The sequence below is a fragment of the Manis pentadactyla genome, chromosome 19 (genome assembly GCF_030020395.1).
Source record: "Manis pentadactyla isolate mManPen7 chromosome 19, mManPen7.hap1, whole genome shotgun sequence".
NCBI classification, from domain to species: domain Eukaryota; kingdom Metazoa; phylum Chordata; class Mammalia; order Pholidota; family Manidae; genus Manis; species Manis pentadactyla.
In genome coordinates, this window is record NC_080037.1 from 9327246 (window position 1) to 9351682 (window position 24437).

A 24437-nucleotide genomic window follows, 5' to 3' on the forward strand; every position below is an offset into this window, starting at 1 on the left:
TGTCTCTCGCTTGGACCGTTGCATTCATTGTTTCTCTATGTTAGCACTAAGCCATTCATTTCCTAGAATCTGAAACAAGTAATTGAGGTTCTAAGGAAGAAAACACTTTGTGGACATGGATCGGAAGCTGGCACCTTCTGTGAAGACGTCCTGGCTCTCTTATGTGATGGGGTTTTCTTAATTTTTTTATTTCATTTATTTTTGTTATCAGAATATGGTTGATATACCATATTATGCTGGTTTCAGACATACAACATTGCGATTTGACAATTACACACATAGCCAAATGGTCTCCACGGCAAATACTTACCTCCTGTCACTACCAAGATGTTAAAATATTATTGGCCATATCCTGTCTGCTGTACTTCCACTCCTGTAAATTACAATTCATTTTGTAATTTGAAGTTTATTCCTCTTTATCCCATTCACTTATGTCACCCATGACCGCACACCTCTATATGTGATGGTTTGAAGTGTATATCAAGGGTCAGCATCGGACTCACCCAGGGGCAGATGAACCAATGAGCTGGTGCCCTCTTGATGGATGTGTGGATGGTGCCAGAAACAGTCAAATAGGCAGGTAGAAGCTGTGAGACCCAAAACAGGGGTCTTCCCTTGGAGGCCTTATGCAACTTGAATAGTGAAAGGTAAAACAGTGAAAGCAGTTTTTGCATGTACTGATTTCTGTGTTCACAGCTCAAGACTGAAGTTTAGGAATGGTTTCAGGTTAGCATACAAACAATCTGATAAGAGCATGTTATATTTTTAAATGCCCAAAGAATGGGGGGAAAATTCTATGCTAAAACTTCGGGCAAGGATTGCCAACCCAGTTAAGTCTCTCAATCCTAATAGGGTAATTAGGGTCCCAGGATATAACCCTCCCCAGCTTTTCCAATGCCCTCTTTCAGTGCCGGTGTTGTCGGGTGCTCAGGGGTGAACTATGGTGTAAAATACACTCCCTTACCTGCACACACGCGCCCTTACCTGAGTGCAAACGAGATGCTCTGCTCACGTTCTACGACTTCGGCTCAGTGGTCATTCCTTCAAATGCTGGACATGTTAAAGAAGTCTATAACGGTATGTTTCCCCCCCACCCCACCCCACCTTTCCTTTTAAAACAGTTTCCTCTCACCTGGGTCCAAATCCAGCCCAAAGGAATTCTCACCGCCATGCCCTCCCCCAACATGGAGCCCCACCCTGGCTTCTCACCCAGGATCACGTTGCCCAGGGACTCAGCCCCTAATCGCTGAATCGCAGGTCATGTGTTTACATCTGACACTCCACCAGTCAGTCTGCAAACCCCTCCCAGTGTCTCTTGTTCTAACCTCACCTACATACCCCTGTGGCCAGTGTTGAGAGATGAATATTGGTGTCCCCACAAAATTCATGTGGAAGCGTAACCCCTTTTGTAGCAGTATTAGGAGCTGGGGTTTGGGAGGACATGAGAACGGAGCCCCATGAGGGGATTAGTGCCCCTGTAAGGAGGGAAGCCAGGAAGAGCACCCTCACCATGAGGGAATCTTGATCTTACACTTCATAGCCGTTGGAACTATGGGAAAATAAACTTCTGTTGTTTGAGCCGCCAGTCTAGGGCATTTGGTAACAGCAGCCAGAGAAAAACAAGACCTTTGGCCTGGAAGAGGAAGGGTGTGAGTCCAAGACCCAGCGGCACCACCCTCCGCCCATGCACATCCTCAGAGGCACCGCCCACCCCGCGCTGGCAGGGCCTGGGCACTAGTGCCACCTGGCGGCTGAAGACCGACCTGCCGCTAGGGATTCCTGGAAAGAGGCCTTCCAACATCAGGCATGTAAGGAGCGCCTACTGTGTGCAGCACAACGGAAGCAAAGACAGGGACCAAGTCACTGTCCCAGAGAAGGCCACAGTCCAGCGGGAGGCAGAAGCAGAAATCATTTCAGTGCCGGTTGTAAGTGCCCCGGTACAGAGGCTCGTAAGAAGCATCTTCTTTCATCAGGGAGACAAGAGCAGCACCTGTGGAAACTGAAATGAAGCAGGAAGGCTTCCTGGAGGAGGTGAGCAGGGTGACCTGCAGAGGGCAGGCGGAGCACACACAGCCACCAGGAGGGGAAGGGGCTGCAGGGTGGGAAGACATGTAGCTCAGGGCCCTGGGGCCCGGGGCTCTGTTCCTGATGGAGGCCAGGGCAGTTGTAAACTGGGTGAAGGGGGTGCTTGCCCCCAAGTCCACCTGAGAGTGCACTAAGGGGTGCTAGGAGCTGCCCAAGGCCGTGGCCTTACAGTGACGTTAACAAGGACACGTGAGCTCCTCGTGCAAGAGAACTTACCAGTACCTGCCAGTCTGCGGGGAAGGACCAAGGGGCGGGAGGGGCCCATTGCCTGCCTGGGTTGTCCCCACATCCTCTCACAGGTCTCTGGGGTCTCAGGTAAGGTTGGGGGTCTCAGCACCGGGGATGGAAGCAAACAGGACTGAGCAAGGGAAATGGGATTCCCACCCTGCGGTCCCCAGCTCTGGGGGAACCGGGCCTTCCAGGGGGAGGGCACCTCACCTCCACTGGCCTGCTTCGCTCCTTCCTCTCCTTCCTCCCCACATCATGATGAGCTCAGGCTGGGCCACAGGTCCTCTCTCTCTGTCCCTGTCCCCATCCCTGTCTCTGTCTCACACACATGTACCCCCACATTGTGCCTTACTGCAATATCTAATTTTGCTTCCCAGCAGCTGCTGATCCCTTCCTTTCCTCTTTGCATTTCTTCCACATTAAATTCAAATGTCTCAGGCACATGTTTGGCTCCAGTCTACTAGGTAAATACAAGGTAGTTAGAAAACCCAAAAAGAAAAAGAGTTAAGAATAATATCATTGCTTCATTAATGTTTCAAAAAACTTACAATTCCATCGACCTTTAACAATTATATGTGGACCGGTCTCTCAGAACACAATTACCAAAGAGACATTTGCTCAGTGAAGAAATAATATAATGTCCACTTGTAAACTGTCCATGTGAACATTCCAAGTATAGGTATGTTATATTTATTTTCATAATTTTCAATAAAAAATGACACCACAATTCAAGTAGTTTTTGTAGCGAAGGATATGCTCAGAGTCAAGCAGCATTTAAATGTTACTGGGAGTATTAGTTTCCTCTGTTCATGTCTTATTGCCTGAATTTTCATGATCCCTGTGGCCTTGTGTTGGTTGGTGTCCGTGCATTTGAAGGACAAGCACGTCTTCAGGTCTCAGCAGGTGAAGACCTTCCCAGGGCTGTTTCCTGGCTGATGGGATTGGCCCCAGGACCACCGCTCTGCTGGGTGGAGCCAGTTAGGAGGCTTTGCTGGGCCTGTAGTGGGTGGGGTCCATGCAGGGCAGGCTTTTACCAGGGGCACCAGGGAAAGTGGGTCCAGTCTAGTCCCTGGGTGGGCAGGTGGCCTCCAGAACCCCGCTTGTAGGGTGCTGCTGCACAAGTGTCCACTTGCAGGGTCTAGAGCTGGGTTGTCAGACAGCAAGGTTATTACCAGGTGCACACAGGAATGGATCCTGCCAGGTCCTTGGAAGGGCTGCTGCCTGTCACTGGAAGGGCCCCTGGGAGGGTGGGACTGGCCCTCAACCATGGCTGTGGGGGGTGGCATAAGCCCAGGGCTGTCTCAGGCCCCACAGTCAAGTTTAAGGTCTGCACATCTGGCTCTGGAGACACAGATGGACATGTCCCTGCCGGGTCCCTGGGACGGGGGAGGCAGATTGTCCCAGACCTTGATTGCACAAGTTGCAGCTGAGTACAGACAGGGCCCTCTCAGGATTTCCTGAGACACAGACTTGAGGGTGTCCCCTAGGTCCTGGGCCAGCAGTGCCACTCATGGACTATGGCCAGGAGGCCCATGCCTTTTACTGTCACTTTGCTCTAAATTTCTGCTTCCCACTCCTTTCCTCCTTGTTCCTTCTTCGGAAATGTTTTGGTTTTGCACTGTAGCCTTGAGTCCTCTCTTAATCTCTTCCCATAGTTTCCTAGCAGATTTCTTGGTTAATTGTGGTTCCCAGGCTGGGACTTCCTTTCTGCGGCTTCTGACCCTCTCAGAGGGAAGTGCATTTCCTAACATGTCAGCAATTGTTTTCTGTTATCGGACCTTCCGCAGTAATTGTTTTCTAGAGGAGTCCACACATGTACCCTGATGTGGAAATCTCTCCTAGGTCTGTCAGTGTTTACTACTCCTATAATTTATAGGCTTCAGCTCTTTTTAAGATAGTTTCTGGGCTCAGAGTTCCAGCACATGGTGAGAATCCCCACCCACACCAGGCACAGTATAGGCTTGGATTCCAAATTCTCAAATTTCTCCCGTGGACAGGGCAGGTAGCAGCCCCAAAGCTAGTTTCCCAGAATAGAAGACAGGCATTTTCTCACCCTGATTCTCTCCAGGTTTCATCTGCTTTCCTAGAAGCTCAAGGCCGCACTTGGACTTTATCCCTATTTAGGGATCTATAACACTGTCCTCTAGGTTTTATATCTGGTCTGACAACACGTTGAGTCACCAGAAACTTCAAATCCCCTCACACTTTAAGCACTGGGTTCCCTCTTGTTTCTGTACCTAGAGTTCCCTAAAACTAAACTACATAACATATAACATTTTTATTACACTTTCATCAAGCGTTACTGGGTAGTCAGAGTATGAGGAGGTGCTCTGAGTCAATTCAAGGGCCCTCTGTCTAGAGATTTCCAGGCATTTTTCTGTTGTTTAACCCCCTTCTCCCCACAAACCTCCAATACTTGGGGCTGAAGGAGCCATTGCTTCAGGAGCGTCTAGAACCCCACTGAATGCACAACCCCATATTCATCGGTAGAGCTCCAAAACAGGCAAACCATATATTATAGACAGAAAAGAGAAATCTGAGCTTTCCAAAACCGAGGATGTAGATTAAGAGAATTAAGTCCTATCAACAAGCAGCAAACTGAACACATACTAGTCAAGCTATGGGACAGGTGTGTGGAACAAGCCAGGTGACAGAAACTCCAGATGTGTGGGGGGAATATAACAGCAAAGGGGGCGAAGGCTCCTCTTTCAATTTATCTGGAATGGCCGTGCTGCTCCCAGGGTGTCCTCTGGGGCAGCAATCGCGACATGGTGGGTCTGCAGGAAAAGAACCTCTAGAAGTGCTGCAGGTCCCATCAGCCTGCCCACTACGATGGCGGAGGATTCAGACATTCCCAGGGAGAAAAGATGTGTGGGCGAGGGGGTGCCTTGGGCCAGAGGGTGCCTGACTGAGAAGGGGGCAGGTCAGAGGGCACAGACCTCACTGCGGCAGGCGTCACCCGCTCTGCCAGCGCATCTCTCTTTTGGGCTTTCTCAGGTGTGTTACATTCCCCTATGGAGTCGGGGTGGGGCGGGTAGCGGGGAGTCTCCACATAGATTCTCTTCCCCCTTATCTCCAAATCCTGCTCTGTGATGCCTTCGGTTTAGGTGAGAGCTTAACAGCCTCAAAACCAGTTTTCATACCTTCTTTTTCAAATTCTGCACGTGGAGGTTTCTCCCCAAGGGTTTTGATCACACCTGCCCTCTGCTGCTGTGGGTCCTGGGGAGGATCTGGTGAATGGGTCTGGGGGGACGTGGAGGTGAACTTGGCTCTGGTGCGGTCAGGGGCGTGGGGGTGGAGGAGCCGAGAGAGTCTGGCTGTCCTCCCTTCTCTGAAACTGGGATTCTCCATCCCTTCCCCATGGCGTGACTTTGGGTAAACTGTCTTACCTCCCAAGCCTCAGTTTCTTTGCTAAATGTCCTGCCTTCCTAGCAAAGGGCTCTGAGACTCAATAAGGCAGTGGATGAGTAATGTGCTCTCAAGTGCAATAAAATTCTTCTTTTTTTTTTCATTTTAAGGTGAGTTTTGGCTGGTCCAAGAGGAACTTCAGTTGCTGGAGACATTTGTAGGAGTGCTGGGGAGTAAAACCAGGAAATTCTGAAAAATGTCATGGACAACAACAGTGGTACCCATTCCCATTCCTACTGAGTCGGCTGAGAAGAGAGATGATTGATACTCTATTACCAACAGGCTGAAGGCTTAAAAACAGCAATAACAAAATTAAAATATTTTTTAAAACTCAGCACAAAATGTATGTTATTTTTAATTTGTTTTATTATTGTTACTATTATTATTAATATCTTTCACTTTTCATTCAACTAACACTTTCGAAGTGCCTACTCCACTTTGTTCCTATATGAGGCGCTTTGAATTCCCTAATGAGCCTTCAAAATTATCCTGTGAAATACTTGTTATACCCTTTTAATTAGTTCTCATGTATATGTATCTAGAAAGATAGAGAGATAGATTTGTATAGATTTTTGTATATATATTTAATAGACTATTTTTAAGCAGTTTCAGGCTTTTAGGTTTATAACAAAACCGGACAGAAAGTGCCCAGAGTTCCCATTAACTTCTGCCCCCGCCCACGTTCAGCCTCCCCCAGGATGGAAATCCTAGTCAGAGGGTATGTTTCTGATAGTCAGTGAACCTGCACTGACGCATCACCATCACCTGCGGTCCATACTTCACACAGGAGTTCCCTCTGGGTGCTCAGCATGGTATGCGTCTGCACAAATGTACACTGACATATACCGACCGTCACAGTCTCATACACAGTATTTTCACTACACCATATTCCCTGTGCTCTGCCTGCCCCAGAGCAAACCAAGATTCCTAAACCCATCCACAGATCCTGGTCACTGACCATCACACCAGGCTGGGGAAGGCTCACCCTGCAGTGCAGAGCCACTGGGACCACACAGAACCTCAGCTTGACCTGGGAAACCAAGGGCCTCCCCAGGGAGCTGGAGCAGGCAGGGGCCTGGGGCCAGCCCCCACCTCCAGGACCCTGAAGCTGGCTCACAGCCAGCCCAATGCCACCCCCGTCTGTGTGGTTAGAATTCCAGGGACAAGAATACGGCCCTCCTGGATGCTGGGGACTCTGCTGGGGTCAAGAAAGTGCCCAGCAGGGTGAGTGAGCCCACCTCCACAGACACTCCTTTCCCAGGCAACTGGGGGAAGGGGGGCACTCACAATTCCCAAGAACTGTGACATCCAGTCCCCCAGGCCTTGGGATGACACAGGTGGGAAGACCAGACACAGACAAGCTTGGTGTGTCTCCCAGGAAGCTTTGCGTGGGAGGGGAGGGTGAGCTAGGAGCTTTAGGCAGAGGCCACAGCTGTGTGGGGCACTGATATTATCTCTGCTCTGCTCCAAATCCCACCTGAAGGGCCCCTGGGTGGACACGGAGTCAGATTTGTCATGAGTGACCTCGAGAAGGAAACCAGTCTCAGAGGAGGGGGGCAGCCGCGGATGACAGTAGGGGAGGGCTTCCTGTAGCCAGGGCCACCCAAGCCGGAAGAGGTGCTGCGGGACGCGGTGAGGTCCCCGCCACCGGTGGACAGTAACCACAGGCACAGACACTCCGTGGGTTGTCAGAGGCTCGGGACCAGGTGGGATTCCGTGTGGAGTGTCCTTCCAGTGTGACAGCCTTAATCCAGGGAAGTTTCTTTACCAAATCCCATAGGATATCTCAGATCCCCGAGGCCCCAGTGTCCCCAGACCCAGGAGGGGCAGGGCCTGGCACTGGGCCAGTGGCCGCAGGGGGCACGGCCAACCCAGTTTGTCCCCGCAAGCTCTCTGCCTGCTCCGTTCTGACCAACGGGGACGAGGCCCCTATTCTTCCTCCATCACTGTGGGCGGTGCTGGCCCAAGGCCTCTGCTCCTCGGGCTCCTGGGGAAGCTGGGAGCTCCGTCACGAGAGGCCCCAGCGGACGCAGGGACACGGGAGGCGCTCAGGCAGCCTGGACGGCCGGACTGGGACTTCATGTCTTTTACATGCTTTGTCAAGGGTTTAGAATCATAAATGGAAGCTTTCTATTGTCTGTCAAGTTTTAAAAACATATTTGTTAGCACAAAAATTAGCTCTTCTTTCAGATTTGAGGAGTTCACCAATAGTAGAATTTGGCCCTTATGCCCTCAAAGGAGAAAATTACTTATATAAATTTTATAATATTTACTGTGTTGACTTTTTGAGGTTTATATACACATGTAAATCAAATTTGACAATACATACTTTTCTAGAAATTCTCGATTTAATGAAGATTTTTAAAATCAGTAGACGGAAATTACATATTATATTTTCTTAGAATTTTGTCTGCACTAAGTGATAAAATTGGTGAAGATTCCAACCCTGAGAGCTACAGGATCCATTAATCAGTTCACAGCTTTTCTCTTTGGGTCTGTTTATAAAAGCAATTAGTCGGTCAGTTGGCGGTACGTGGCATATTGAGGGGGCGTCATCTCCCCTCACAGCCTTTACTACTACAGTCTGGAAATGAGAGAAATAAGAGTGGATGTTTTGGGTGGGGTTTTTGTTTGTTTGTTTGTTTCTTTCTTTCTTTGTCTTTGGTTTGGGGGGATTAAATAAAACACCACATATCTGGATCCCAAAAGAGGTATAGAGATTCCCGCTCAGAGAGCAGAGCAAGACTAATCTCACACATGCACATGAGCAAAGAAAGAATATGTCAGTCAGAAGTTCTGTTAGCAAGAAATGGAGCATAAAGAGAGGAGAGCGACAGAGACAAATGAAGGGCTCTGCCACCCGGGCAGGAGAGCCCCGGGCCCGGGCAGATAAACGCGACCGTGGAGATGCAGAGCTCAGCCCCGAGGCCTCCGGAATCCACCCCACAAGCGGCTGCTCACCCGCCTGGACTCAGGGCTTCCCAGGCGATACCCTGACTTCCTGCCTGGCTTGTCTTCGGGAGGAGGATGCCCTGGTCAGGCTAACAGGCATATCCAGCCCAGTTAGCAAGTATACGTCTCACTGTAAATTACTAAACATTCTGGTTTTGTCTGTCTGTGCCTTTTGACGTTTGCCAGCAAGATTTTGCTTCCCCAAGGCAAATCAGCAATGGATGAAATGGAGCCTCTGGACTCTGTCTCATAGTCTACGCATCAGAGTGTGAACCGTGGTGAACACAAGCAAGTAATGCCAACCCGTGCGGCCCTGTCAGTCACCCATTCCTTCCCTCCACATTACTGGGCTGTGGACTGAGCGCACGCTGAGAAACGTCTTGGAACACAAACCCTCGGCCTCTCCTTGCCATGCACATTCCCTTTTGAACTTTGTGAAGACTTCATGCAGACCTAAACCTTTAGTTCTCAACCCTGATCTGAATGGTGCATCAGTATCAACCATTAGGTTGTATTCTAAATATAGATGATGCTCCATTTGGGGATAGAGTCCAAGCATCTGTTTTCAAATGCTCCCCAGTTAATCCAAGAAACAGCCAGGGTCATGAGCAATCCATGGGGAGTGTCCGTTTAGATCACTTAGACCTAAACTTTACTCTGTCTTTACTATCTAGACAAATCCAGGTGTGGCTGGGGTTATTTCAGTAAAGATCCTGAAGCCACCAATTCAACACAACAGGAAGTGAAAATGAGCATAAATACTTTCACTGGTTTCCATGACAGGCTTCCTGTTGGCACACAGGTGGCTTTATCTGTCTGAAGCACAGCTCTGAGCCTATCACTGCCCTGCTGAAACATTGAAATCGATCATCTTTTTTGGTTAGTGTTATAGATAATATGATGACACAGAAAGAGATTTCAGAAGATAACCACTGTTACCTTCTTGACCTATCAGCTTTTAGACTTCCTTTATGCTCACATAAACATATGTTTATATACATTTATAACACAAGATAATGCCATACATGTTGTTCCATAACCCACTTAATATTTCATGGACAACTTTCCATTTAAATACATAAAGATGTAATTTCATCCTTACTGCGTAAATATAATTCCATCTATACTTCATTTACCCAGTATATAGTGGTCACGAGCAAGGGCTTAGATTCCAGCTCCAAGATTTCAGTCTCAATTCTTATCAGTTATGTGACCTGGACAAGTTGGTTAACATCAGTGTTGCAGTTTCCTGGGAATAATCATTCTATTTGCATAATAGGAATGCACTTGACACTCTGAAGGCAGCTCAGAGAAGGTCAGAGGAAGTGGCAGGACCATGTGTGCCCAGGGCTTTGAGGGCTCCAGGGTCACAGCCACACAGACCAGGGGTGGTTGGAGCTGGACCAAGCTGGCAAAGGCAGCGTCTGCAGGGATCAGCTCAGAGAGCAGGTGTCTTGGGGGGGCCTGGATTCTCCTGCATCCTTAACTCATCTTCATGGCCTGACCTGGCTTATGGACCACACTGTAGACAGACATGAGATGCTCCTTGTCTTGCAGATGTTGCTCACTGATACTCTGGGAGTGCAACACAGATGGTTCCTGGAACAGCTGCATGATAGAGAGCTCCTCGAACACCTGTGTGATAGAGGGGCCCACCTGGAGCCTGGGCTGCTGACCACACTGCGTTTATTCCCCTGCAGCGCCCGGCTTCCCACCGGCCCCAGATGTGAATTTTCATGGTTCTACCGTGTTGTCCAGAAACAATTAAAGTGCAGTGGGGACAGAACAGCAGATGGCTGGCTTTGACAAGCCCAGGCCCGCTCAGTGAGGGGTGGGGAAAGCCAGGCGGGGCACCGCTCCCAGCTCTCACCTTGTCCCTGCCCTCCTGAGGCACCTGTGGGCTCAGCTCTGCATAGTACATGCCACCATCCTCGTCCCTGTGCTCCTCCTGCAGGCCTGCACCTGCGTCACACACGGAGCGGAGCTTGAAGCTGGACCCTGGAAACCTCTACCCTCCCGCACTGCTATGAACCCCAAGGTCATGGCCACACCCACCCTCCCCTCCTCTGGGACATTCCCTGAGCAGCAAAATGCAGGAGAAAGAGAGCATATAGGGTACAATGGGAGAAGGGCGGTAGCTGGGCTGCAAGGACAAGAGCCACCTGCCTCTCCCAGTCTCCATCTTCTTCTTCTTCCCACGCGTCTTCCAAAGCCACAGTCCAGCTCCAAGGATGAGCAGCACAGTGACGGTGGCCCCCAGGATGCCTGGCAGGGTCCGAGCCTTGGTCTGTGCATGTGAACTTGCTTCCCTCACACAGAAAGAGCAAAGAAGGTTAAGGAAAGACAGAACTTGGGTGCCCATTGCCAAGGAGACAGAGAGCAGGTGAGAACTCTGAGGGGTCCTGGATCAGAAGCTGAAGAGGAGGCAGCATGGATGCTCATGCATTCAGCCAGGTCCCCAGCTCCTGCTTGGTGCAGGGACACTGAGTTGAGCAAGATGTGGTTCACATCCTTGAGAAGCTCCTTCCTGGGGGGGAAGGGTGCAGCCAGGGGAATCCCAGCGCAACAGAGGCTTACTCGCTGTGCACAGGTCTTCAGGGAGGGCATCCCAGAGGAGGTGATGGGTAAAGTAAGTGTTGAGGGAGGAGAAGGAGTTCCCCAGATATTCAGGGCAGGCAGGCCATTCCAGAAAGGAGGAGCCACCTGTCGGGATCACATCGCCAGCCCTGGGGGCAGCAGCATGCACTGGGGCAGGCAGGAAAGGGACGGGCAGGGGATCAGAGGAGGCAGAGTCTGTTTCCAGGTCTAGTGAGTCAGGTTGAGTGTCAAACTTTATCTGGCACCCAGGACAGGGATTGCAGGGGTGACAGAGGTTTTAAGTGTCACTGACACACAGATCCCCCAGCAGCTTGTGAATGTGGTTTAGAGGGGTTGGGGCTTCACCCAGGGAACCAGTTAATTCATTCATTCAATGAACACCAACTGTGAGCAGACTTCGCCAGAAGCTGTGCTTGGGACAAGGATTCAATGGAGAACAGGACATGCCCCTGGTGTGCCAGGGCACGGAGGGGACAAATCCACGAACAGAGCATTGCTCCTGAGTGCGCAGTGGCCATGGCTAGCTCCACCAATGAGCTGATACCTGACGGCAGGGCTGCCACAGTGCCCGCAGGGCCCTGTAGCAAAGCGAGCCCCTTGTTAAACATTAGCGAAAATTTTAAGATATGACTGTAGGGCCCTTCCAAGCACAGGGCCCTATGTGTCAGCACAGGTTACTCACCCAGGAAGCCAGACTTTCCTAATAGGGACCCTACAATACAAATAAGATGGGACGTGGACAACAAGATGGGAGGAAGGAAGGTAGAGGAAAGAGTGTGTCCTGAGGCTTAACGCTTTCACGGGCAGAACACCCTCAGGAGCTCCAAGCAAGCAGCCCAGTGCGCAGTGTGGAGGTGAGGCCAGAGACACGGGCAGAGCACCTGAGCCCTGAAAGCACCAGGGAATCCCTGGAGGCCAAATCTAGCAGACAGCACAGGACAACAACATAAAATGAATTATTTTCCAAAAGACTCCAGGGGATGAACTATGGATAATGGATGGTGGTGCAGAGAAAGACGTAAGGTTGCTGCATGAACCAAAGTGTCAAGACTTGGATGAAGACACAGGCATGAGAGACATTTAGAAGAAGCAGCCATGTGGATGTGCCCCCCAGATCCTGTGTGGGGTGACCAGGTGGAAGGTGAGGCTATCATGCATGGCAGGGAGAAGAGCCCAGAGCCTCACACCAGGGCTACCTGTGCTCCAAGAGTGCCCTCCCTGCTGGCAGGTGGCTCACCAGGGACACAGATGGCCCCAAGGTCTGTGGTGGCAGTTTTCTGGTCAAGCGGGTTGCTCAGCACACAGGTGAGCCTGGGGTTGGGCTGGCTCAGGGGCAGGCTCAGATCCAGGGTCCACGAGTTGGGGGCTGGTCCCGGGGTCCCTCTCTGCTCCAGCTCCTTGGGGAGGCCTTTGCTCTCCCAGTTCACCTTCAGGTCCTCCATGGTCCCCTGGGCCCTGCACTCAAGGGTGATGTGGCACCGGCCTGGTGTGATGGATGAGGAAGTGACCCGGATCTGGGGAAGGGGCACGGGTGCTGGGCGGGAAGGACAAAGGAATGGAGGCTCACATGAGTGGAGGACATGACAGTTCACAATTTCCCATTGATTATCTCATTGAAGACCCGGCATCCACCTTGTAAGGAAGATGTGAGCATTTTATAAATAAAACACAATTTGCCAAAGAAAAACATAGAAAGTAACAATAAGGAAGGGATTCACTGAGTTAAGCCCTATGATTTCCCTAGTTTGAGCAAGACTTTAAAAATCTCCCACAAGAAAATAAATACTGGGCCTCACCTTCCAGGAATGATTGTTACAAAGAACCTGGGTCTTTCCTGCAAGGGACACGTCTGGCTCTGAAGGCCCTGTGCTGGGGCAGGGCCCTGCCTGTCCTCCTGCTGGGATGATGCCCGCGGCTGCACAGCCCCCAGGCAGGGAGCATCAGCAGCTCTGGGAGCCCAGAAGGGCCCTGGCGCCCAGCAGCTGTGGGAGGCGTGGCGGCAGCAACCAGGAAGGACAGCCCCGAGTGCGTGAGCACGGGCCGCTGGGTGAGCCTCACACACAAGTGACAGACGGCAAGTCACTCTTAGACATCACTCGGGGACCTACAGCTGCAGCTGCCATTCCTCCAAACAGGAGGCTGCCCTGCACAGAGAGGAACCTGAGGGACAAGGAGCCGCTCTCCGAGGCTGGGCAGGACTGCAGGGTAACCTTTCCTGTGACTGAGGGGCTCAGAGCTGGGCTGGTGGGGTCCCCATTAGTGAGGGGCTCAGAGCTGGGCTTGTGGGGTCCCAGGGAGTGAGGGGCTCAGAGCTGGACTGGTGGGGTCCCCATGAGTGAGGCCACCTCAGGCTGGTGTGGAGTCAGGGGCAGGGACTGAAGGACCAGCTGCAAGTGGGTCCCAGCTGGGGTGGGTGAGCAGTGGCCCAGAGACACCCACGTTCCTGTCCTCAGAACCAATATCTTAGGTGACACGCAAAGGGGAACTGAGGGCGCAGGCGGCACTAAGGCTGCTGATCAGCCGACCTTAAAACAGAGACTCTGGATTATGAGGCTGGCACCCAGGGAACCACAAGGGTCCCTAACAGTGGGGACGGAGGGGAGGGGGGCAGGCCTGCAGGGGGAGGAGGGCTGGTCCGCCATCGCCGGCTTGAAGACAGGGAGGCAGCCGCCAGGAAGGAGCACAGGCAGCCCCGAGAAGGCGGGCAGGACAGAAGCCGTTCCCTCCCCTGGAGCCTTAGCCCAGGGAGCCTGTCTGACCTCTGACCTACAGGAAGGAAGGATAAGAAGTGCTGTTTTATACTCCTAAGAACATGGTAATTTCTTATAAAAGCACTAAAAAATCATTAATCAAATTGAGTAAACTTAGTCCTGTAGACAAAATTAAATGTTATGGCAATAATTCTATTGCCCCCAATTTTCCATTCTGCTCTCCCAAAGCACTGTGGTTTTCTCCCGGGTTGAATCTCATCTCTGCTCCCCATTGTGGTGACCCCACTCACCTTAACCTCAGGGGAGGGATAGAGTCTGAAGGCCTGTTCTGGAGGGAATCCCACAAAATGCGGCCTAAGTGACACTTCTGGGGACAAAAGCAGGACATCGCCCTGGGTGGGTTCAGGGGCCGTCACATACCGCAGACAGTGAGGTGGAAATTCAGGTTAAATTCTCTTCCTCCGGTGAGGCTGCCTCGAGCCCGGTACTGCCCGCTGTCCTCGCGCGTCAGGTTGTCGATCCTCAGGGACGTCATGTTGGGCACGTGGACCCTCTGCTCATACTTGTCCCAGAGGCTGACCCAGGTGGGAGAGTCCGCGCCAGAATGGACCCGCAGGATGACTCTGTAGTCGGACTCAGGGCCGAAGCCCCACGAGATCTCCTTGAGCTCAGCTCCTGCCTCCCGGGCCGCGTGAAACAACACACAGCCTCCCTGGGTCCTGTTCAGATACACGTGGGCTCCGGAGCTGTTGGCCACAGTGCTGCAGGCACCTAGGGCATGAACACAGGAAATGGGAGCATTTTCTCAGTAAGAATAATAAAGAAAACCACACGACCCATCTTCTTAATGAAATCAAGGCAATATATGCCCTTAATTCTTGGAGGCGGCAGAGTACAATGAATGTGAAGCAATTCTGCAGTAAAGTCCTGGGTCTACTAGTCTGTGACCTTGACCAGGTTACTCACAATGGCTGATCTGCAGGCCCCTTCCTGCCTCGTATGCATAGTGGGAATTAAATGAGGTCACGGAATAAAGGCTCCCAGCACACCAACTGTGTAACTATAGGAGGCAGCTGCTAAAGTGGCTGCAAAACCCCTCCCTCCCCAGGCCCACACCCTCCCCTGGGGAGTGGGCAGCGCCTGGGGACTTGGCTCTAAGAAGCAGAACACAGCAAAGGGAGGGGACGTCCCAGCCATGCAGGTCATACAGGCCCGGGACCTCCGTCTTGTTCCCTCGCCCTCTCCTTTACTCTCTCTTGCTCGCCCTGATGAAGCCAGCTGCCCGGGTGTCCGCTGCCCTAAGGAGGGGCCCACGTGACAGGCACTGCGGGCGGCCTCCTGCCCACAGCCAGGGGGGACCTGGGGCCCTCAGCCCAACAGCCACGGGCACCCCGCCCCATCAGCAGTCCCACCAGGGGCTTGGAAGCAGACCCTTCCCACTGCCCCGGGAGCTGCCTGCAGACCCAGACGAGACCTTGATTCAGGCTGAGAGACCCTGAGCCTGAGGCCCGGCTGAACTGCCCCGGGGACCCGACCCACAGAGGCCGTGAGACTGTCCGTGGTGTGGTTTGAAGGCACTAAGGAACTAAGGCACCGGCAGCGTCCCCAGCAATAGGTAACTAACGCAGTGGTGAAGGGGGCCCTCCTTGCCCGGCGCCCGCAGGCTGGGCCGCTGTAATAATACTGCAGGGACTTAGAACGAGGGGGTGACCTCCCCTCCACATGGCCCGTGACGGAGGGCGGGAGAGGTCCTGTCACCCATGGGGCTCCGCCACCTTGGGGCCGCACCACGTGGGCCCTCAGCCTCCTCACGGGCTCTCGGCCCCACAGCAAGGAGGGAGGCAGGGGAATCCCACACGGGGGTCACCTCATCGTCCAGAGGTAGCTGATCTCTGCTCCTGCTCTTTGACCAGAACTAGTCACGAGACCTGGCTCAACACCAGAAACAGAAAACGTTGGGGAGCAATGGAGACTGGGCCTTCAGGTCCCTCTAACACATCAGGACACAATAGCTTGGACAGCAGGTCCCCAGGACTCAGTGACCAACCCTCTCTCACCAGAATCTCAATGGGCCAAAAACTCATCTAAATAGTACTTCTCAGACTTCACAACTGAAATACAATAACTTAACTGGTTGCTACAATAAATTCCTGTTGTTTAAGCCTGCCAGTTTTTGGAACTTTGATACGGCAGCTCTGGGAACCCAGGAAGCGTGGTCCATGACCTACACATTTACCCCATGAGGGCCTCCAAGGAGTCAGGCCTGGGCTCTTGGGCAGCAGATCACTGGGGGGCGAGCTCTGCAGTGAAACAGACCTGGGTTCAGGTCCCAGTTCCACCCTTTGCTGGCTGAGCTCTCACATAGGAACACTGGCATGCGCTGTGAGTGTTCATGATTCCTGGGAGGATTAAGTGAGATAGTATAGACAAAGCCCCAACACTGAGTATTTAGCTGTTATTATTACAGGTAGGGTCTCTTATGAGGGCCCACCTACTATGGAAGTGCCAGTCCTCCGGCTTTCACCTGGTGTTTGCACTGCCACGGGGAGAGGTGCAGCCCAGCCCCCCACAAACACACACCCAGTCCCTACATTTCAGCTGCTCGGGCAGGTACCCAGTGTCTGATATTCCTCAGGACAGCCCATCAAAGCCAGCAGTTTATAGAGTGTTATCCTATTCAGAGGATGAGGAGATTGCATTTCAGCCACTCTCTGTGGCTTTTAACTTTTTTAAATTGCAAACAAGTTATACATTCATATGGTTTAATATAAAGGAGGGAAATAGAATTTGAACATGCAGTCTCCCTACTGCCTCCCTCTGCCCAGCAACCTTTCCCACAGGCAGCATTATTACCAGTCTCTCCTGCATATACCCAGAGAAAGTCTAGGCAACAAGGGGATGCATGTATCTCCACGTACAGGCACACACCCCGCGCGCACTGCTGCTCCTTGCCTTTTCTCATGACCACACAGGTAGAGCCCGCTCTGCGTCCGCACACACGGAGGGTCTCACTTAAAGGCACGTCCCATGGGGGCTCTGGTTCTGGCCCGCCTCTCCTGCAGTCAGGTCGCTTCCTGCCACTGCAAACAGCACCACTATGAACAGCCTTGTGTTGAGTTTGCACACGTGGGTGTGTGCACATTGGGACAAACCACCAGACGGATCTATGGCATCAAAGGCACATACATCTGAACTTCTGCTTGATATTGTTAAATCAGCCACCAAAGGGTGTTCCTATCTAAGTTCTAACATTTAGATTTCCCACCTACAAACAGTGTATAATGATCAAACATTCTGCACTTTGCCAAAGTGATAAGAGAAAATTGTATCTCATAGTTTAAATGAGTATTTCTCATATAGATGAAGTTGATCATACTGTCATTGAAATCTCCTTTTCTGTTAACTGTGAACTATCTGCTTGTGTCCTTTACCCATGTGGGGTTTTTTCTTGTTACTTCATAGGAGTAAGACATATTTTAAGAATATTAGTCTGTTTCGAAAGTAAATAATACAAATATTTTCTAATTTGTTTTACAACTTTGCCTATATACTATTTACCATGCCAATGTTATTTTCATGAAGTTAAAGGTATCAATCATTTCTAAGGGTTATTGGCTTTATATCTTGCTTTTAATAAATCTCCCCCACTTCAAAAGCACGTTCATAATTCCCTTGTTTTCTGTAGAACTGCTGCATTTCAATGCTGATGTTTTGATTTTAATCCTTGCGTGTCAGACCAGGTGACCTCACATGGCAGATGCTCAAAAGCTGGGACTCCAGCGTCAGGGAGACTTGACCTGAATCCCAATCCGCCCGCAGCTGCCTGTGGGAACTGGAGGGTTGTTTACCTCTCTCCTCAGCTTTCTTATCTCTGAAATGGAAGGAGTAACAGTGCTTCCCTCTCAGAAGTTAGGATTAAGAAGAGGAAAGCTCTGAGCACTGCATTCAGTTGTTGTCCCACATGGGAGCTGCTCTCTTTAGGATGATGATTATTCTTAACCAAGCAAACCCAGATCCACCCCAGGCGCCCCCAGTTCCCAGGGGGGAGCCCGCTCCTCTCCCCCAGCTGCCCCTCTCAGGGTCCCCTCTTGGGCACAGCACACCTCCAGGGAGTCACAGCCCCGCGGGGGACGTCCCCCAGGAGGTGCAGGGAGTCGGGTGCCCTCCTGTTTCCCAGAGCCCTGACCGAGAGGAAGCTCAGTGCTGTGTGCACAGCTGCAGGCTTCCCCGGCCACTGTCCCCTCTCCTGTCACCGAGTCCCTGATGCCATCTGTGCCACTGGGGAGAGTGGAAGGGATGCAGGGAACGACAGGCTACAGGCTGTTCCAAGCTTGGGCTGGAGAAAAGATATATTATGGACTCTGTTTGCTGTGCACATTTTCCCGTTCCTTTAGTGGGTAACTTGCACAAAAACTATCCCTTTGTCCCAATAGGGGGAAATGTGTGGCGGCACCGACTGGGGGGCAGCATTCAGTCTGCAGCGGGGGGCCTTCCCAAGGGCTCTTTACCACTAATTCTGACCAAACAATGTCTTATTTCCACCCAGCTGTAGTCACAGGGACTCAGCACCACGGAACAGCGAGAAGAGAGCTAATATGTTCTGTTAACCAGACAGAAACAGCACCGCTTGGCCGAGGTGTTGGTTAGCGCTTCTCAAGGGCACAGCCGCAGCAGCTTTCTGAGCGCTCTGCAGACCCAGGTGCACACTGTGGGGAGGAGAGGACGGCCTTCAGCAGGTGGGCTGAGCGCTCCCCTCAGGAGCAGGGACAGAGGAAGCAGGGGGCCAGGTGGGGGAGGCTGGAGGGGCAGGAGTCCCCACCCATGGAGGGCTGAGGAAGTGCCCCGGGGCTGCAGGGTTCTTCCCATTCCAGGGGTCCTAAGGCTCAGCAGCCGGCAGTCCCGCCAGGACCCAGGAGTGGGACAGGACAGGGCGAAGACACAGAGAGCAGGCCTTGAAGTAGCCCAGGGAGTCCTGTCCGGGGAATCCCAGGATGTCACCCCAGGGAGGGCCTGAGAGGGGATGCCCCAGGCCCCTCCTTTCACAGGGGAGGAGGCTCCCTAGGGGAGAGCTTCTCCTGGGTCACAGGCCGAGGTGTCCCCTGCAGGGAGCCCCCCACCAGCCTCCCCCTTTCCCTGCCCCTCCCCCGGGATCCGCCCCCTCCAGCGCTGCTGTCCGTCACCATGACCTGAGAGGTTCCTGGACTCTCAGCCTGCAGCCTCCCTCCTGGGAAAGGGGACCAAGTTCTCAGAGGGCTCAGCAGGTCAGGGGCTCCCAGCTCACTGAGGGCCCCACCCTGCTGGGCGGGAGCACCATGAGTAAGAGGGAAGAAGACCTCAGAAGAGGAGGCAGGCAGCAAAGGCTCTCAGATCTTCAAAGATCTAAGGCCAGAAAAGAAAATAGAATTAAACCAGGGGATGATGTGGTCATTAGCAAGATAGTGTAAACATTATTCAAATAATATACACCTCAACACTCACAATCAACATAATTTTATTCATTTTTCTGGCTTTCTGTCTCTTTCTTATGTAAAATTCAAAGCCATGGACCTTTGAGAAAAGTTCTACATAATTTAGCATATTTCTCCAGTTACATAAAACTGAAGAGAAGAGGAAGCACACACGTTACTGTGACCCCGTCCCCAGGTCACGGGGCCTTGTGCCTTGCAAAGCTCCTTGTCATTCAGGCCGTCCTGTGCCCCAAGCCCTGGGCCCCATTCCATTCACAGCCCCCTGCAGTCCCACAGGGGCGGCGCACGAACACCACCATCCCCCAGTGAGGCTGACCAGCTTCCCCAGAATCATGAATCACGGGCCTCACAGTCCCCTCAGCTGTTCCTATTTCATTTCCTTGTAGGGAAGCATCACCTCCGATGAAGTCCTGAGTGTGAAGTTCGCCTTCCCTAGCGCAGCCTCTCTTTCCACTTGTGCTCAGCCCCACCCCCTCCTCTCCCCTCCTCTTGCCTCCCCAGGTCACCCTCTCCTGACGCCCAGGAGGCAGGCAATCCACCCCTTCCTTCCACATTTCTCCATCTCTCGCAACAGGTGGGTGCACTGACTGACACCCTTACATTTTGGAGCTGCTGTTCCTTTTACACAATCAGAATGTCACTCCGTGCAGTGGCCCACGTCTTGCTCAAGGAAGGGGACTAGAGTTGCTCCACCAGCTGGGACACAGGTGCTGGGTGGGCCCCTCCTCCACACCACAGCTGCAGGGCTGTCAGGACCCTCTGAGCTCAGGCCAGGGGTTTCCGTTCCCACCCTCTGTCCCCAGACCCGGCTTCTTTGTCCCTCTCCATCCCTCCCCCAGGAGGCTCCAGGCTCCCTGGCTCCCCTGTTCTTCCTGCAAAAGCTGCCTCACCCACCCCCCAGCAATGGTCCCTTAATGCAGCCAAGGCTACTAGCGCCCAGAGCTCAGAGGTCCCAGCCCCCCAGAGCCAAAGGCCATTTTGTTCTTCTGGCCATCCTGGGGCTCTAAACCAAATGAACTACATCTGCTAATTAATATCAGTGTCTTTTCTTTTATTCACCAAAGACATCAGAAGGGCAAGGGGACCCTGCCTCTCAGCTCCCCCAACAGCCCTCCTGCCAGCACCCCGGGCCACTCACCAAGGAGGAGGCTAGAGCATCGCAGGAGCCAGGTGGCCCAGCAGAGGCGGGGGTCTCCTGAGCAGGACCCCATGGCAGGCTGCCTGCCCGCGAGCTTGGCTGCAGAGGCAACATCTAAGAGAAAAAGAAAAGCTTCACTCCCACCCAAGGTGGAGCTAACTTTACACTCAGAAGTGACATGTGGCAAGCATAGATAAGCTATCACGTATATGACCCCAATACCCACAGGAGAGCCTCAGTAAGCAGCTGCAGAGTGGATGTTCAAACGGTCTGAGTCCATGGCACTGGGCTGGAGAGTCCCTGTGTCTGGGGTCACAGCCAGCTGGAGATCTTACCCCTGCCCCCTATACCCACTCCAAACTTATCCCTGGTTCCCAGAGTTCACAGTGCACCCCAGGCAGCCCTCCTCGCCACCACCCATCTATGTCAGTCATGTAAGGAAGTCACACTGTTTCAGCCTGGGGAGGTTCATCGTCTCCTGTTTTGAGTGCTGTCCTCCGTCTTAATGCCACTTAAAGAATGACTCAAATTTCCTTTCTGAGTTGCCATAAACTTTGTCTTACACTTTCTTATATAGTGTCCACTCCCCACATGCCCAGTGCAAGTATGGGCACTGGCCCCTTGCTGGCCCCGCCATGGCTTTCTCAGCAGCCACTAGTGCTATTCATGCCCCCTGCACACAGGGCAAAGCCAAGCCCCACGGAAGCTGCATCACACCAAGCCTTCCCGTGGCACCGCCACCAGCCACGCTCCTGCCGCCACTGAGCAGCAGGGGTGGGGATGTGCCCACGCCTCCCACCCCAGCCTCAGCTGCCTCACACTCACCACCAGCTGCTGAGGGTCAGGTCTGGCCTCTTCTCCCCCAACTGGGTACCCCACAGTATCTGAGAACTCTCACCTCCCAGCCCCTAGGGCAGCAGCACCATCTTGCTAACTCCCAGGTGGGCCCCCTTCCCCTGCCCACCGGGGCAGCCCCTCAGCTGCTCAGATCCCAAGGTGGGCTACCCAGGCTCACCCCAGGACCGAGCACGTAAGGCGGACAGGACCCTGTGTATCAGATCCGTGTTACGGATGTGAACCCGATGTCCTAAGGGGCTGGATGACCTGCAGAAGGTCACGCAGCAAATGCAGAGTCAGAGTCTGGACACAAGAACAGCTCTGCAAAGCCGCCCAACACCACAGCTGCCGCCCCATCCACTGTGCGGCCCCAGGAAGTCACCTAAGTCCAGTCTGTGCTCCCCGCCACGGCTCTGCGGCGTCCCGGGCAGGAGAACACTCAACACTGGCCTATTCCCTGGACCCAGGCTGGGCGGGGAAATCACCTCCAAAGGCGTCCGTCCTGAGGCCTGGGGTCGGAACTTCGTGTACGTGTACGGAGTCAAGATCCAGGAAGGTCCCCTGCTGCTCACGCTCAGGGGCACGTCAGCTCTGCCCTCCCACGTCCCCCCACCCCTGGTGAGCACCTCTGTGGGACAGGGGTTTGCTTATGAAAACCATTGCCTAAGGGGGTGGGAGGAGGGGCCTGGAGAGGGAATGAGCACCGCGGGGCCGGCAGGGACACAGGGACAGAGCCAGCCCACGCGTGTCCCTGCTGGAAAACACCGGGACGTCTTCAAATCCAGGACTCTACCTCATTCTCATCAGCCCACCTTCCTCTGCGGGTACAGGGCTAAGTCATCTTCGGTCCCAAACTTGTCTCCGTTTCAGTTTGCAAAGCATTCTTATTATGACTATCTTCCCATTTCTCAGATGGGAAACCGCGGATTCTAAGCGGTTAATCAATGAGCCCCAGGCGGGGAAGCCAGCGCGGGTCAGGGCGGCCGAGGAGCAGCTCCCAGGCCCCAGACCACGGCCTCCGGCTCCCAGGCCCTCGCAGGCCAGTGACTCTCCCCCACCAAGAGGGCCTCAGACCCTGAGAAGCCGCACTGAGGGGAGGGGGCCGGCCTGTCCAGGGCAGACGCTCGCCTCCCTCACACACCCCACGCAGAGGCCTGGGGCTGCATCTCGGGTGCCTGTGAGCCCCAAGGTGGCCCTTGTCCAACCACAGCCGCCTCCCCTGCCCTCAGGGCCTCACACACGGGCCTGTGCCCCCAGCCAGGCCCAGACCTGCAGAGGCTGCTGCCTGAGAGCCTCAGCTGGGCTCCCAGCGGGGCCCGGGGACCCTGCCATCTGCGAGGGAGCCTGGGCAGCCTGCCCCCTCCCTGGGCGGTGAGCGCTGACACCCCAGGGAGTGTCCTGGTCCAGCTGTCCCAGGGCTGCTTCATCCTAGTCACCCACCATCCGTCACTCATTCCAGACACACTCCCTCTAACCCTGAGCAGCCCCGCTGGTGGGGAGAGGGCTCCCCCATGCCTGTGCCCAGCTCCCGGCAGGGCTCCTGCCCCCTCAGCTCAGGGTGATGCTCACCCCCACAGCACCGCCCTTTCTCTGGGCTTCCGTCAGCACCAGGGTCCCTGTGGCTTCTGGCTGGACAGGTGCTCAGCCTCTCCCTTTCGCCCCGCGGTGGGGACAGACCACGACACACAGCACTACCATCTGCCCACCCCTGGGCCTCAGGACACACACTGCACCCCACAGGGAGGACGGTGGGCTCTGCAGCTCCCCCTGCAGCCCCTGAGAACAGCCCACAGGCCTTTGGGATCCTCCCCAGGGGGGCACCAAGGGCAGGGCGGGCCCCAGCAGGAGCAGGTACCTGGAAATAACTCCCCACTTACAGGCATCAGTCCCCTCCCCTCACTCACCCAAGGGCCCCTGGCCCCCAGCCTGCACACCTGCTCCCAGCCCCGGAGTGAGACCCGCCCTCCCTGCCCCTGTCCCGTGTCTGCTGAGTCCCCACATGCAGCCCCAGTGGCTCCAGGAGCCCCCCTGTCTTACCCCACACAGAATGAGGTGCTCTCTGTGCTGGCTCTACAGCCCCTCAGCAAGCTGTGTGTCACTGGGGATGTCCCCAGGGTCACTGCTCTCATCCTGCCCCTTCTGGTGGGGCCCAGGCCCTGGGAGCAGGGGAGGGAGGAGCTCCCTGACAGGCTGGTGCCAGTGCAGGGCAGGCACCTGAGTGGGGTGCATCTCGGCGTGTCCCACCATGCCTGTGAGGACACTGGGGTGTGTCATGTGCCTCAAAGCAAAACAGCAGCTGTCAGCTGCACTGCACACAGCTGCAAATATTTGCAGAACACCCCTGTCCCCTGGCCTTGCCCAGCCTGCTCACCATCTGCTGTGGTCACTGGGCCCCCAGGTGACTGCACAGACAGCAAGGCCTCACCAGCCCCTCCTCTTCTGAGAGATCCTCCGCCCCCAGTGGCCCACAGCATTCTGTGGGAATAGGATGCAAGCTCCTCCATGACCCTTCATCCCGTTACTGCCCCCAAGCGTGTTGGTGACTTGCCCCAGGGCCCTTCACCCCGCAGAGGAAAAATCTCAGTGTCCACCATTTTATCATCAGTCACTCAATGAAATTGTCCATTTGTGAAGAGCGTTAAATTTATAGATGTCAGTTACATATAACATTCTCTTAGCACTTTATTGTTGTTATTTGTTACCATTTTGCTCTTTAAACATGAGAAGAGCTTACTGAAAGGCTAAGATATAGATTAAGTAAAGATTCCAAACTTGAGAGTCACAGGACCCGTTTATCAGTTGACAGCTTCTCTCTCTGTCTGTTTGCAGAAGCAGTTAGATGGGGCAACTTTGGTACGTTACAGGGAGGGGTTGTTCTCTCTCGCCTCGCCCTCTGCTGAGAATCTGGAAATATGTTAATAGGCTGGGTGGCTGTTTTCACTTTTTCTTGTTGTTCCTGTTTTCATCGTTTGAAATTACATAAAACACCACATCCTTGGATCCCAGGAGAGG

At 53.5% G+C, this 24437-nt stretch overlaps 1 protein-coding gene and 1 long non-coding RNA gene across 6 annotated transcripts in view; one reads left to right on the plus strand and one right to left on the minus strand.

Moving 5' to 3' along the window:
* LOC118930738 (uncharacterized) overlaps positions 1-6103 on the plus strand; it is a 36859-nt gene extending 30756 nt beyond the window's left edge. Inside the window, exon 3 of the long non-coding RNA XR_008994896.1 lies at positions 5832-6103. This is a non-coding gene — a long non-coding RNA (uncharacterized LOC118930738). The remainder of the gene's footprint in view (positions 1-5831) is intronic.
* Positions 6104-7651: 1548 nt separating this feature from the next.
* Positions 7652-23516, minus strand: LOC130681668 (CD48 antigen-like). Of its 5 annotated transcripts, none has more exons than XR_008994894.1 (5): positions 23463-23516; positions 14403-14753; positions 12509-12805; positions 10544-10977; positions 7652-10308 (listed from the first exon to the last, which is right to left on the minus strand). XR_008994894.1 is itself a non-coding variant. In XM_057494937.1 (4 exons), exons 1-4 carry the CDS (start codon positions 20659-20661, stop codon positions 11120-11122), a joined length of 978 nt encoding a protein of 325 aa, XP_057350920.1. In that variant the 5' UTR covers positions 20662-20703; the 3' UTR covers positions 11075-11119. The 5 variants fall into 5 exon arrangements, 2 of the variants coding, with proteins under 2 accessions (XP_057350920.1, XP_057350921.1); XR_008994893.1 differs by lacking the exon at positions 23463-23516 and adding an exon at positions 20589-20704 and having other exon boundaries at positions 7670-10281; XR_008994892.1 differs by lacking the exon at positions 23463-23516 and adding an exon at positions 20589-20704 and having other exon boundaries at positions 7670-10308.
* Positions 23517-24437: the final 921 nt, after the last annotated feature.